This window comes from Hypomesus nipponensis, chromosome 17 (assembly GCF_054491055.1).
Source record: "Hypomesus nipponensis isolate SF chromosome 17, ASM5449105v1, whole genome shotgun sequence".
Taxonomy (NCBI): domain Eukaryota; kingdom Metazoa; phylum Chordata; class Actinopteri; order Osmeriformes; family Osmeridae; genus Hypomesus; species Hypomesus nipponensis.
Window position 1 is genome coordinate 20820001 of NC_140377.1, and position 12500 is coordinate 20832500.

At 57.8% G+C, this 12500-nt stretch overlaps 1 protein-coding gene across 7 annotated transcripts in view; it reads right to left on the reverse strand.

Annotated features, from left to right (window-relative positions):
* hdac5 (histone deacetylase 5) overlaps positions 1-12500 on the reverse strand; it is a 61323-nt gene that overhangs the window by 18038 nt on the left and 30785 nt on the right. For 3 of the 7 annotated variants that reach the window (XM_084676686.1, XM_084676688.1, XM_084676683.1), the window contains 10 exons: positions 9877-10193; positions 9347-9509; positions 8860-8959; positions 8574-8707; positions 7183-7314; positions 6109-6221; positions 2991-3110; positions 2654-2885; positions 1343-1548; positions 735-1010 (listed from right to left, as the gene is read on the reverse strand). In XM_084676686.1, the coding sequence (XP_084532812.1) occupies positions 735-1010; positions 1343-1548; positions 2654-2885; positions 2991-3110; positions 6109-6221; positions 7183-7314; positions 8574-8707; positions 8860-8959; positions 9347-9509; positions 9877-10193 (1793 nt within the window). The remainder of the gene's footprint in view (positions 1-734; positions 1011-1342; positions 1549-2653; positions 2886-2990; positions 3111-6108; positions 6222-7182; positions 7315-8573; positions 8708-8859; positions 8960-9346; positions 9510-9876; positions 10194-12500) is intronic. The other 4 variants (XM_084676689.1, XM_084676687.1, XM_084676684.1 and 1 more) reach the window with 2 other exon arrangements.

The following is a 12500-nucleotide window of genomic DNA, read 5'->3' on the forward strand; positions in this document are numbered from 1 at the left end:
CTCCCTCCCTCCCTCCCTCCCTCCCTCCCTCCCTCCCTCCCTCCCTCCCTCCCTCCCTCCCTCCCTCCCTCCCTCCCTCCCTCCCTCCCTCCCTCCCTCCCTCCCTTACTCATCGCGCACGTCAACACCGAAACAGAAACATCCTCTCCCGTGACGTGTGTCATGGGCACTGGTGTCCGGACGGGGGGGCCCTTGGGAGAGCGTTGCGTCCAGAGGGCTCTGCGCCGCGGTGTCGTGCGTGGCTCGTTATCCGAGGGCCGGTGATGAGTGTTTGCTCATCACCCACCGACGTCACCGGAGCGCATTTTCAAAAGTTCGACTGCGATGTTTGGGTAATGAATATTTGATGGAGTGAATCACCGTGTCGGCGGCAGGAAACACTGTTGCCGTTAAGAGATCTCACATCGCTCTCGGAATGAGATTCCACTCGTTTAAAACAGGTCCGATTTTCGAGGCTTCTTAAGACTGCCTACTCAAGGGTTGACGAGGAACCTGACCAATGCAACACATCTCTCCACTGCAGAGCCACAGGTTGAACCTGATAAAGACACTTTTCCACTGCAGGAACTTTCCCCCCAGAACGAATACAAACTAGGCAGTTCACAAAAACTTAGACCGGCTAATCTGGGGAATGTTCCTGCGATGGAAACGCGGCTCTTGGCGGAACATTCTAGTTCCTGGAGAAGCTGCTCTGGGGGGGGGGGGGGGGGTGTCACCTGAGCGTCAGCGCTCACCTGCCCGTACGGAGCGTCGTCCTCGTCACCCTCCCTCAGCTCGATGGCCTCGTCATCGTCCTCGTCCAGGTCGCTCTCCGTGCTCTCGCCCTTCAGCCGCTCCGAGGGGGGCGGAGTCTCGTCCGAGCCCTCCTTCTGCAGGCGCCGCCCCTCCCCCGCCCGCCCCTCCCCCGCCCCGCCCTCCTCCTGCATCTCCGCCGTCTCCGTCAGCTCCTCCTCCGTCTCCTCCGGGTGGGTGGGCGGCTGGCGGGGAAGCTCCGCCCCTTTGGAGAGGATCTATTGGACAGTTACAGATGTCAGTTCCAGAGGATCTATTGGACAGTTACAGATGTCAGTTACAGAGGATCTATCGGATAGTTACAGATGTCAGTTACAGATGATCTATTCTACAGTGACAATTATTCCCCCCCTCCATAATAATATTCATAATAATAAAAAAAGAAATAGTAAGTAACTGTTGCCGGAAGGAGTAAATGAGTAAATAAATAATAATCCTCCTCTAGTTCTCAGCCCAGCAACCCCGCCTTTTTTCCGAGACTGCAAGGGGAGGGGGAAGGGGGGGGGGCGTGTCTGCACGTGGGCGTGTCTGCGCGTGGGCGTGGCCCCACCTTGTTGAGCTGGTAGTGTTTCTGCTTCTCCAGGAAGTGCTGGTGCTGCTGCTGCATGACGAGCTGCTGCAGCGCCTGGGGGCTCTGGGGCAGGGGGGCCGACTGCGTGCGGCTCAGGGGCCGGTGGCGGGGCAGCTTGGTGACCGCGCGCATGCCGCCCGACCCCCGCTCGCCCGTCACCAGGGGCGACTGGCCGTACATGGGCACTGGAGGGGGGGGAGGGGGAGACAGGAGACAGGACTATAAGCTGTGTGCGGGTTGTTCCAGGTGTGTGTGTGGGTATAGTGTTCCAGGCGTGTGTGTAGTATATTAGGGATGTGCATTTCCATCACTGAGGATGACGCCGTACTCATCTCCATGCACTGCCAACGATCCGATCCATGAATGATACATCAAAGCAACTACTAATGCGATACGATACGACTCAGCCCTATTGCGAGGCAGTGCGATTCGACACGATGCGATTCGACGAGGTGCGAAAGAATGTGATGCTATGCAATTTAGTAAGGTACATAATGATTTAATTCTTTGTCAGGCAGTAAATCATCAATGAACTCAAAAGTGAAAGTTTTAGTTCACATATTGAACAAATTCTCTGACAAAAGATCAAATAAAATCAGTCCGTAATGTAAAAAAGGTGAACTTTTCTTGCTAGGGCTAACGTTGGAGCTAGAGTGGCTAGCGCATAGCTACGTCTCCACACCACCTTGCTAAATTAGCCGTGCTGCCGGTGTACTTTATAGCATCACCACATATCTTGCCAATTGCTTGGGTCTTGTCAAATTGCCCATCTTTCTTGGAAAATCCAAAGTGTTGCCAAACCTTGGATTTATTGCAATTCGTAGGAACGTGTAACTCTTCCTCCGCCATGATAACACTCGCCTCCGACTCGCGCGAAACTTGGCCGAGAGGCTTGATGAGAATCGGCCACTGACAGCAGTGAGGATGAGAGCGCGCTTAAGACACAGTTAGAGAGGAGGAATCTATCCAGATATAAAATGATTGGTCACAAATCATTGGTCACATTTCTATCAACTAAAGGTGTTCGCCTACACATAATTCTATATAAATCCATCGGATTATACCGATGCGAAGATGTTAGAAATGATTTATTCCCATATTGTATCCGGTGCACACGGTTTAGATCCGGGCAATCGCATCGTGAGCTTTAATGCCGAAGCACCGATGCAAACCGGGGAATCTTACCATCTCTAATATATAAAAGTGCATATGTAGTGTTCCAGGTGAGTGTATATGCCGTGTTCCAGGTGTATATGCAGAATCCCAGGTGTGTGTACGTGCGGCGCGTACCAGCCAGCAGGGCGCTCTGCTGGCGCGCCTGCTCCAGCAGCAGGACGTGCTGCAGCAGGGAGGAGTGGTTGCCGTGGCTGTTGGGGGGCTGCGGGGCTTCCGAGTCCCCCTGGGGGAGGCACACGGGCAGGGAGGAGCTGCTGATGAACTTGCCCGTCAGAGCCCCGCCCTGGCGCATGGTCTGGATGGCCTGGAGCTCCGCCTCCTGCTGGGCCGACAGCTTCTGGGGGGCCTGGGCGGGGAGGGGGGAGGGTTAAGCGGCCGCATGCCGTGTGCGTTAGTGGGGGTGTGGGAGGGGATGGAGGCCGGGCCGGGGCTGGGGGAGCCGGGTACTCACAGTGATGTGTGCGTTGGCGGGCAGGCCCAGGGAGATGTTGGGGAGGGAGGGCGAGGTGTACAGGCTCAGCGGGCTGGCCATCCCATCTGCATTCAGAGTCTGATGGAGAGACCGGAGCTGCTGAACACGGAGGAGGGGAGGGGAGAGAGAGAGGAGGGGAGAGAGGAGAGAGGAGAGGAGAGAGAGGAGAGGGAAGAGGAGAGAGGAGAGGAGGAGAGGAGGGGAGAGAGGAGAGAGGAGAGAGAGGAGAGGGAAGAGGAGAGAGGAGAGGAGGAGAGGAGAGGAGGGGAGAGAGGAGAGAGGAGAGAGAGGAGAGGGAAGAGGAGAGAGGAGAGGAGGAGAGGAGGGGAGAGAGAGAGGAGGGGAGAGAGGAGAGAGGAGAGGAGAGAGAGGAGAGGGAAGAGGAGAGAGGAGAGGAGGAGAGGAGGGGAGAGAGGAGAGGAGAGGAGAGAGAGGAGAGGGGAGAGAGAGGAGAGGAGGAGAGAGGAGAGGAGAGGGGAGGGGAGGGAGAGAGATGAGAGAGAGGAGAGGGGCGAGAGAGGAGAGAGGAGAGGAGAGAGAGGAGAGGGAAGAGGAGAGAGGAGAGGAGGAGAGGAGGGGAGAGAGGAGAGGAGAGGGGAGGGGAGAGAGGAGAGGAGGAAAGGAGGGGAGAGAAGAGAGGAGAGAGAGGAGAGGGGAGGGGAGAGAGAGGAGAAAGGAGGGGAGAGAGGAGAGAGGAGAGAGGAGAGAGAGAGGAGAGGGGAGAGAGAGGAGAGAGGAGAGGGAGAGGAGGAGAGAGATGAGAGAGAGGAGAGGGGAGGGGCGAGAGAGGAGAGAGGAGAGGAGGAGAGAGGAAAGAGGAGAGGGGAGAGAGAGGAGAAGAGGAGAGAGGAGAGGGGAGGGGAGAGAGGAGGGGAGAAGAGAGAAAAGGGGAGAGGAGGCAACAGGAGAGGAGAAAAGGAGGAGAAAGGAGAGGAGGAGAGGAGGCAGAGTCAGAACCCGCGGACGGTCGACAGGAGGGCTTTTAACACGACGGTCCCAAAGCTGGCTGTCAGATGACGCGAGACGCAGGAGAAACAGAGAGAGACAGTGACAGAGCGACCCCCTTGGATGAGCGAGAGGGACCGAGGCGGTGAAAGGAAAGAGCGCAAGCTAAATAAAGGCCGGGAGACGGGGGGGGGGGGTTCCCAGAAAAGCCGTCCCTTCCGGCTCCTTCTCTCCTCTAGAGCATCCCCTCTTTAACTCCATGTATATTTAATCCTCCCTGACAACAACTAAGAGACGGCCAGGAAAGGAGGACTCCATGGCGTGTCCTGTCGGCCTGTCGGCCTGTCGGCCTGACGGCCTGTCGGCCTGTCGGCAGGACAAACAGAGAGGACGGGCGAGGGAGGAGGGAGGAGTCAGTGACTCACGAGCTCAGACAACATTTTTCACTTGAGAAACACAAAGATCCTGTGGGGGATGGGGGGGGGGGAAATGGCCGTTTGTCGAGACCTTCTGGAGTGTTCTCAAAGACGTGACGCCGTCAGACGGGCGGCCGGAAGCTTCTCGTCGCGGAGAGACAGCGCTGCCAGCGACGTCGGATGACATCCTTTATTCTCCCTCTCTGAGCTCTGTAGCTCTCTTTCTCTCTCTTGTTCTCAGCTTTGCGTCGTGAGTGACGTCAGCGCTCACTCCACAGAATCCCGATGAGACAGAAACTCACATCTCCCCCCGAACGCACGTCTGTGGCATGCAGCGAGCAGGGCTTCTTTATGCAACCATGTCCCGCGCTCTCTTTCCTCTCTACCTCTCATTTTCTCCACCTTTCCTTCTGCTTCCCTCTACCCTTCCTCTCTCTCTCTCTCTCTCTCTCTCTCTCTCTCTCTCTCTCTCTCTCTCTCTCTCTCTCTCTCTCTCTCTCTCTCTCTCTCTCTCTCTCTCTCTCTCTCTCTCTCTCTCTCTCTCTCTCTCTCTCTCTCTCTCTCACTCTCCTTCTTTCCCTCTCCTCCGCTCTCACCTTGCCTCGCTCCCTCTCCTCCTCTCCACCTCGCCATATCTCTCTCTCTCTCTCTCTCCTTCCCTCTGCGTCTGTCCATTTGTCAACCCGGTGTCTGGCAAGACAAGGCCGCGATGGCGCAATAACGATCTTGGCGGGGTCGCGGGGGCGACACAGGGGGGAGGGGGGGGGGGGGGAGGGCTATTTCAGGAGTTCCTCCCAGCGGGCTGACAAGCCTCTTGTTATATCATCATCGCTCGACTGTTTGCGCGCTCCGAGGAAAAGGAATTGCAGCAATCAAGTGTTTTAGAGGGCAGGGAAATAAAGTGTGTGGCAGAGACTGACGGGCAGAGGCTGCACTCTGGGAGGGAGGCCCTCCGTCTGGAGGCTGCAAGGCCAGGCGGGGCCAGGGGAGGCCAGGGGGAGCCAGGCGGAGTCGGACGCCGGCGACGGTGGAGGGTGGAGATGAACTTAGTGCAAACGAGAAAGGCTGGTGAAATGAGAGCCCTGCAAATTGCTTCTAACTCTGGTCATCAGTGTGTGTGTGTGTGTGTGCGCGCGCGTGTGGGTGTGCTATTCTCATTCAGCGCCTCTCTTTATCCTCTCCTCCAGCCCTCCTCCTCCTCCTCTCCCTCTCAAGGTAAAGACATTGTGCTTCATGTTCAGAGTGGCTCCAACCTGCTCTCCACTCCTGGTCCTCTGAGTGTCTATTTCCATCCCTCTTTCACACAGCCCATGGTTTCGGAATGTACCGGAACCAGACCGGCCACTCACGGGCCCTCCTTCTGGAACCTTCTACCTGTGCTGCGGCCACACTCATTCTCTGCGGGCTTGTGAGTCAGTGTCATATCGGCCGAGCCACCCTTCCAACATCTGCCTCTCTCACTTTTGACGCTTTAAACAGCAGGAACATTTAAACATCAGAGGCTCTTTCCTAAGAGGTAGATCACGGTGAGCTCCCTCCCTCCCTCCCTCCCTCCCTCCCTCCCTCCCTCCCTCCCTCCCTCCCTCCCTCCCTCCCTCCCTCCCTCCCTCCCTCCCTCCCTCCCTCCCTCCCTCCCTCCCTCCCTCCCTCCCTCCCTCCCTCCCTCCCTCCCTCCCCTCCCCTCCCCTCCCCTCCCCTCCCCTCCCCTCCCCTCCCCTCCCCTCCCCTCCCCTCACCTCAGCGTGGATGTTGGGGACAGATCCACTGGAGCCGTTCTCAGCGATGGCGGTGTTGGAGCTGTTGGGCGAGCTGGGCCCGGAGCCAGGGGCGCTGCTGCACATGGACGACACTGCACACACACACACACACACATGTCAACACAGGCTGCAGGACCTCTATCCAACCGTGTTTAACCACAATCACAGCACACACTGCCAGCTCAACCTGCTCTATTAAACCCACAGGCTGGGCTAGGACCTCTAGGCTTTGCTAGGATCGCTAGGCTGGATCGCTAGGCTGGGCTAGGATTGCTGGGCTAGGATTGCTAGGCTGGGCTAAGATCGCTAGGCTGGATCGCTAGGCTGGGCTAGGATTGCTAGGTTGGGCTAGGATCGCTAGGCTGGATCGTTAGGCTGGGCTAGGATCGCTAGGCTGGATCGTTAGGCTGGGCTAGGATCATTAGGATGGGCTGGGATTGCTAGGCTGGATTGCTAGGCTGGATCGCTAGGCTGGATCGCTAGGCTGGATCGCTAGGCTGGATCGCTAGGCTGGGCTAGGATCGCTCCCAGCTCGCATGACAGTGCCCTTCCTTGGCTTGGCCAGCTGAGAGGATTGGACAGCGATCTGATGACGAGCGGTGGCGACAGGCTCGCGTATCAACACGGCAGGGCTAAGTGGCTTAAGCAAGCTGCTCGGCTTTCTGGGAAACGCGGTCAATCCGGACGCCAGGCATCAGGGTGCTGGCCGGACATCCACTTTTAAACACGATGTCTGCTATGACGTGGGGAATCTCTAAAGGAGACGCTTCACTAGCACGGCTGGAGATAAGCAGACGGGAGTCGACCTGATTTGAGCTTTGGTGAGGGGAGCTGAAGCCTGACTGCGACGGGCAAAGCTGCATTCCGTCACGCATGAGCGTGTGAGTGTGACTGTGAGTGTGTGTGTGACTGTGTGTGTGTGTGTGTGTGACTGTGTGTGTGTGTGACTGTGTGTGTGTGTGTGACTGTGTGTGTGTGTGTGTGACTGTGTGTGACTGTGTGTGTGTGACTGTGTGTGTGACTGTGTGTGTGACTGTGTGTGTGTGTGCCCACCAGAGATGTCGATGGCTCTCTTCTTGAAGGTGCTGATGACCGTCCCGTCCTTCCTCCTCAGCAGGGGGCTGCTCCGCCTCTCAGCCACCTTCTGTTTTAACCTGGAGCGCACCTTCAGGTTGGGCTCCGACGCTGCCGGGGGAAGAGAGACACAGACACACACACAGAGAGAGAGAAAGAGACAAAGAGAGAGAGAGAGAGAGAGAGAGAGAGAGAGGGAGAGAGAGAGAGAGGGAGAGAGAGAGAGAGAGAGAGAGAGAGAGAGAGAGAGAGGGAGAGAGAGAGAGAGAGAGAGAGAGAGGGAGAGAGAGAGAGAGAGAGACAAAGATGAGGCTGAGGATATCAACCAGGGACCCACCCCTCCGACCAGGCAGCCGCGGCCCAGGCCTGCAGCCCTGCGTGTGGGGGCAGGGCTCTGGTCGGAGGGGTGCCGCCTGGTCGGAACAGCTGGTCACCTCTTCAACAGCGATGCTGTTCGACGTCCTGACGGACAGAACTAATCAAGCTAATGGAGGTCTGATAAAACAGGGCGGTTCGGAGGCCGGAGACAAATAGGAATTGGGGCAATTATGCAAAAGCCCCGGGGTTAAATCGGCCCAATTAGCCCCTGACAGTGCCACTTTCCAGAACGCGCCGTGACGTCAGTCAAACACGCCGCGCCGCCCACGCGAGCGGACACGCGCACACCGACGACGAACAGCCCGTGACCTGTGAGCTGTAATGCCACCCGCGGCTTTGGGATGGACTTAATGTCATTAAGGAAGTGTTTGGAGAAGCGGGCGTCAGAATGGATGAGGGGGGGGGGGGGGGGGTTGTGAAGAACACACACACAGACACACACACACGCACACATCAAAGCGTTCGCTGAGGACGTGGCTAGTGATACGCATCATCCTAAAGCCCGTCCAAAACGGGCGGCGAGGAACGAGGTGTTTGCTGACGACTTAAAGATAAAACAGGTACAGAGCTAACGAGCCAATCGAAAGGGAGCCAAGGCAGCAACAGGATGCCCGGTCCTCCAATCAACGACGGAAGGACACCGCAACAGTAAACACAGGCAATGAGACTCGCCCTGACGGTATTCGCAAGGCGTCCACCATCCTCTTATGGAAGTCATTTGTCTTTGGTTCGCGTATGAAGTGGGTGTGCTGGAGGAGGAGGAGGGGGGGGGCGTTGAGATCCGCGTGGGTGGGCTGGTGCGTGTTCACCATTTCCCGATGCACCTGATTGGATGACTCACTCTGACTCACGCAGGGACACGGGGACGCTCGCGGAGGCACGACACCGCCCCGTGGACCCGGGCTAGCGCGCGCTCGCACGCGTTCCCTCCTCCACAGTGAGCCAGCGCAGCGCGCAGAGGCAGACACACACACACAGACGCGGCCGGCTACCTGTCTTGCGGAGGGGGAAGTCGTCCTTGCCCTCGTAGGCCCCCAGCAGGGGGGGCAGCTTATAGGAGGGGGGGGTCCCAGGAGTGTTGCTCTGGGGGGGGGAGCCCTGGTCCAGAGAGGTGTGGTGGGCACCCCTAGACAGCCACAAACACAGCAGGTCACATGGTTACAGGACACTGTAGGTATGTTCCAGTCGGGCACCATGCAGCAGAACATTGTAACTGGACATGAAAGAGAGAGAGGGGAGAGAGACACCAGGGAGGCATGGCGAAGGGCATCTCCTCACCAGCATTTCTGGGGGAAGGAATGGTTGAGTCCCGTGGGCTCCTTCTTGTTCAGCAGGAACTCCTGCAGTTTGAGTTTGACCTCCGTGCTGGCGATGGCACCTGGAGGGGGAAGCGCACCGTGTCAGCACACCCCGTCACTCACTGCTTCCCCCCCGCGCAGCCACACTGGTCGGCGGGGGGGGCAGGCCTCGTCACAACAACAGCGATAAAGTGTGTGAAAAACTCGACTTTGTGGGGCTCTTTGCCGGGCCCCATAACGTCCAATGCTTATTCAGGGAGTTTTAGGGTCATAAGGAATGTTAGGGTTAGAATTCCACTAAGACTTAAGGTCAGGGCTTAGCGGTTAGAGATAACACCATTTTGAATGGGACTGAATGGTTGAATGGGACTGAATGGTTGAATGGGACTGAATGGTCGGGCCCCACTAGGATAGAAAAACAAACTTGTGTGTGTGTGTCTATGTGTGTGTGTGTGTGTGTGTCGTACTCTCTTTGCCCTTCTCCTTGTTGCGCAGCATGATGAGCTGCTGCTCCAGCCTCAGCTTCTCCAGCTCCTCGTGCCTCTGCTGCTCCTGCTGCCTCTGCTGCTCCTGCTGCCTCTGCTGCTCCAGCTCCTGCCTCTGCTGGGCCGCCAGGAGCTCCTGCTGCTGCTGCATGGAGGCCCGCGCGGCCGCAGAGCCACGGAGGGGACAGCGTCAAATGAAGCTCCGCCCACACACGCACCCCCTGCCCGCCAGCCCCCGGCGCTTCTGTTCCCACCTCAGGTAAGTGTTCGTTATGAGCTGTTTTTAGCCCCGCCCCCCCCTTATCTTTAGCTGTTATTAGCCCCGCCCCCCCTTATCTTTAGCTGTTATTAGCCCCGCCCCCCCTTATCTTTAGCTGTTATTAGCCCCGCCCCCCCCTTATCTTTAGCTGTTATTCCGCTCCCCCGCCCTCACGCACAACCCCCCCCCCCTCCTCCCAGCACCCCCCCCCCCTTCCCCCAGGAAGTGCGTGGGGCGCGGCGCTTCCCGTTACCTTGAGGTGCTCCTGCAGCTGGGCCTCGTGCTGGCGCGTCAGCACCTCGTGCTGCTTCTGGAACTCGGCGAAGAGCAGCTGCTTCTGCATCTCCTGCTGCTGCTTGAGGAGCAGTAGGTCGTGCTGCAGCTGCTGCTCGCGCAGGGCCGGGTCCACGGCCACCCCGCCGCCGCCCCCGCCGCCGCCCCCGGACAGGGGCCCCAGCCTGGGGTCGGTGCGCAGGTCCACGGGGCCCCCGCCGCCGCCCGGCTCACTGCCGCCGCCGCCCGCTACCGGGCTCTGCATCCCCGAGGGCAGGCTGGTCTTTACCTCCACTGCTGGGGGAAGGAGGGAGGGAGGGTCAGATATATCAACCTATCAAGCGTCGCACAGTCAGTCGGTGAACACGTTTAAGGTAGCTTTGTTGCTTGCGGCCGGCCCACACGGAGACAAAAACGTCACACGCCGCGGCGCTACACAGTTTGTCCGGTAGCATGTTGCGCTAGGTAGCTATTTACATTTTTTGTCATTTAGCAGACGCTCTTATCCAGAGCGACTTACAGTAAGTGCAGGGACATTCCCCCCGAGGCAAGTAGGGTGAAGTGCCTTGCCCAAGGACACGTCATGTGCACCGGCCGGGAATCGAACTGGCAACCTTCAGATTACCCAATGCTCTACCCACTCAGCCACCTGATTCATATTTAAACGGAAACCGCTCTTGGCATCCATTGGTTTAAACAAAAGCACGCTAATGTCCCACGGTTCTTCTTTCACGGGCTCCCTCGCGTAGACCCGGCGCGCGCGTGTGCGTGCGTGCGTGCATGCGTGTTTGAGTGTGTGTGTGCGCTCTCTGACCCCTCTAAGCTTGACCAACTGTTTTATGGCCTCTCCAGTAAGATAGTGGTCAGCGCAGGTCACCTTGTTTACGTAAGCCTAGTGTTACCCAGAGTTCAGATTTGGGGGGAGAGAGGGAGGGAAGAAGGGAGGGAGGGAGGGAAGTAAGGAGGGAAGGAAGGAGGGTTTTTTACTGGTACTATTGTGAAAAGAGAAGAACTTAAGGAACGTCTCTGGGCTGAAGGACAACACACATGGAAAGACTCAAGGTCAAGGCATGCAAAGGGATTTCTTTCGACAGGAGTGACATTTAGCTCACTGGTTGACCAACGGTGGACGACTGTCCCTAAGCCGAGAGGCCAGGAGCCAGGTCGATGTTTTACATCTCAAAGTAAGCTACCTCTGAGGTCACAGTCGGAAGCTGACAGATGTTTACAGCATCGGCAGGGAGTTCCAGACACTCCGTATGGACCAGTCACCAGACTGACCCCTGAGACTGCCCCCCCCCCCCCGCCCCTCTCCCATCCCATTACAGGTTCAGGTCGTGGACCAGGGCCCCTCTGTATGGATGACGTAACTGCTTCGGTTCAGTCCGAGTTCGCGCGGGTCCCTCAGAAAACGGCATTCGTAAAACTTCGGAGAGCGCAAACGACACCGCCCCCTCGTGAATTCATTGTCATTTGAGCCTATCAACCCGATCGGTTCCGTCTGTCGCGATCAAAAAAGTCCCTTGACAAGCTACGGGGTGGGTGCGTGCGCTCCATTTACTCCCTGGCAGATGTTATTGAGCTGTGTGGGAGTTCGCCAGCCCTCAGAGTACCTGTTGCTAATAATAGCGCCGGTGGGCTTTCAATACAGAGAGGGGGGGAACAGGCTAGGCCTGCGTAATCCAGGACGCGTCAACGGGCGAGGGCCAAAGCCGGGTCATGGTCAGATTAGACCTGCAAAACCTGCTCTGCGTGTGACACCCTAAGCAGAGGAGGGCGTTCTCGGGGGCGGGTTGACAGAGAGCGGAGGAGAGGGGCTCAAGGGGCGGAGGGTGGACAGGGAGCAGAGGGGCTTAAGAGGTGGACGGGTGCAGCCAGAGAGACGCTTCTTGGAAGCAGCTCCGCTGTCGTCTCCCGGGCCCCCAAACCGCCTCTAACGCTATTCATCGCAACGGCCACCGTTTTTGGATTCCTTTTTTTTTTTTCATTTTGAATCCCGTTTTCCCATGGGGCTGCGGCAGAGTCCCAGTCAGTCGGACTGTTCTGGTGAGGGGGCCCCGACACAGCCCTGCCCCCCGCCCCTAGCCTCCACACGCTCAGGTGAGTGCTGAGCCAGGTGTCGGACAGCAAGGTAGATAACAAACAGATCTTTGAAGGGAGCCCCCCCCCCCCTTTGTCGAGATCTACATTGAGTCATTTAGCAGACGCTCTTATCCAGAGCGACTTACAGTAAGTACAGGGACATTCCCCCTGAGGCAAGTAGGGTGAAGTGCCTTGCCCAAGGACACAACGTCATGTGGGAATCGAACTGGCAACCTTCAGATTACTAGCCCGATGCTCTAACCCTTCAGCCACCTGACTCCCCGAGATGGGCGACGGAGCGATGCAGGCTGCGGCACAAGCACCGCCAGCTTCTCTGTTTGCCGAGGACCCTTCCTTTGAAAAGGCCGAGTCAGCGACAAACTAAGCTTCCGAAAAAGAAAACAGAAAAAACCCTCAAGCTCGAAACACACGGAGGAACCTGTCATCCAAGGCGTTTCCGTGGTTGCGCGCGCGCCCTCTTTCCATCTAAGATCCCAATCGCACGGCCCTCGACGCGTCTCA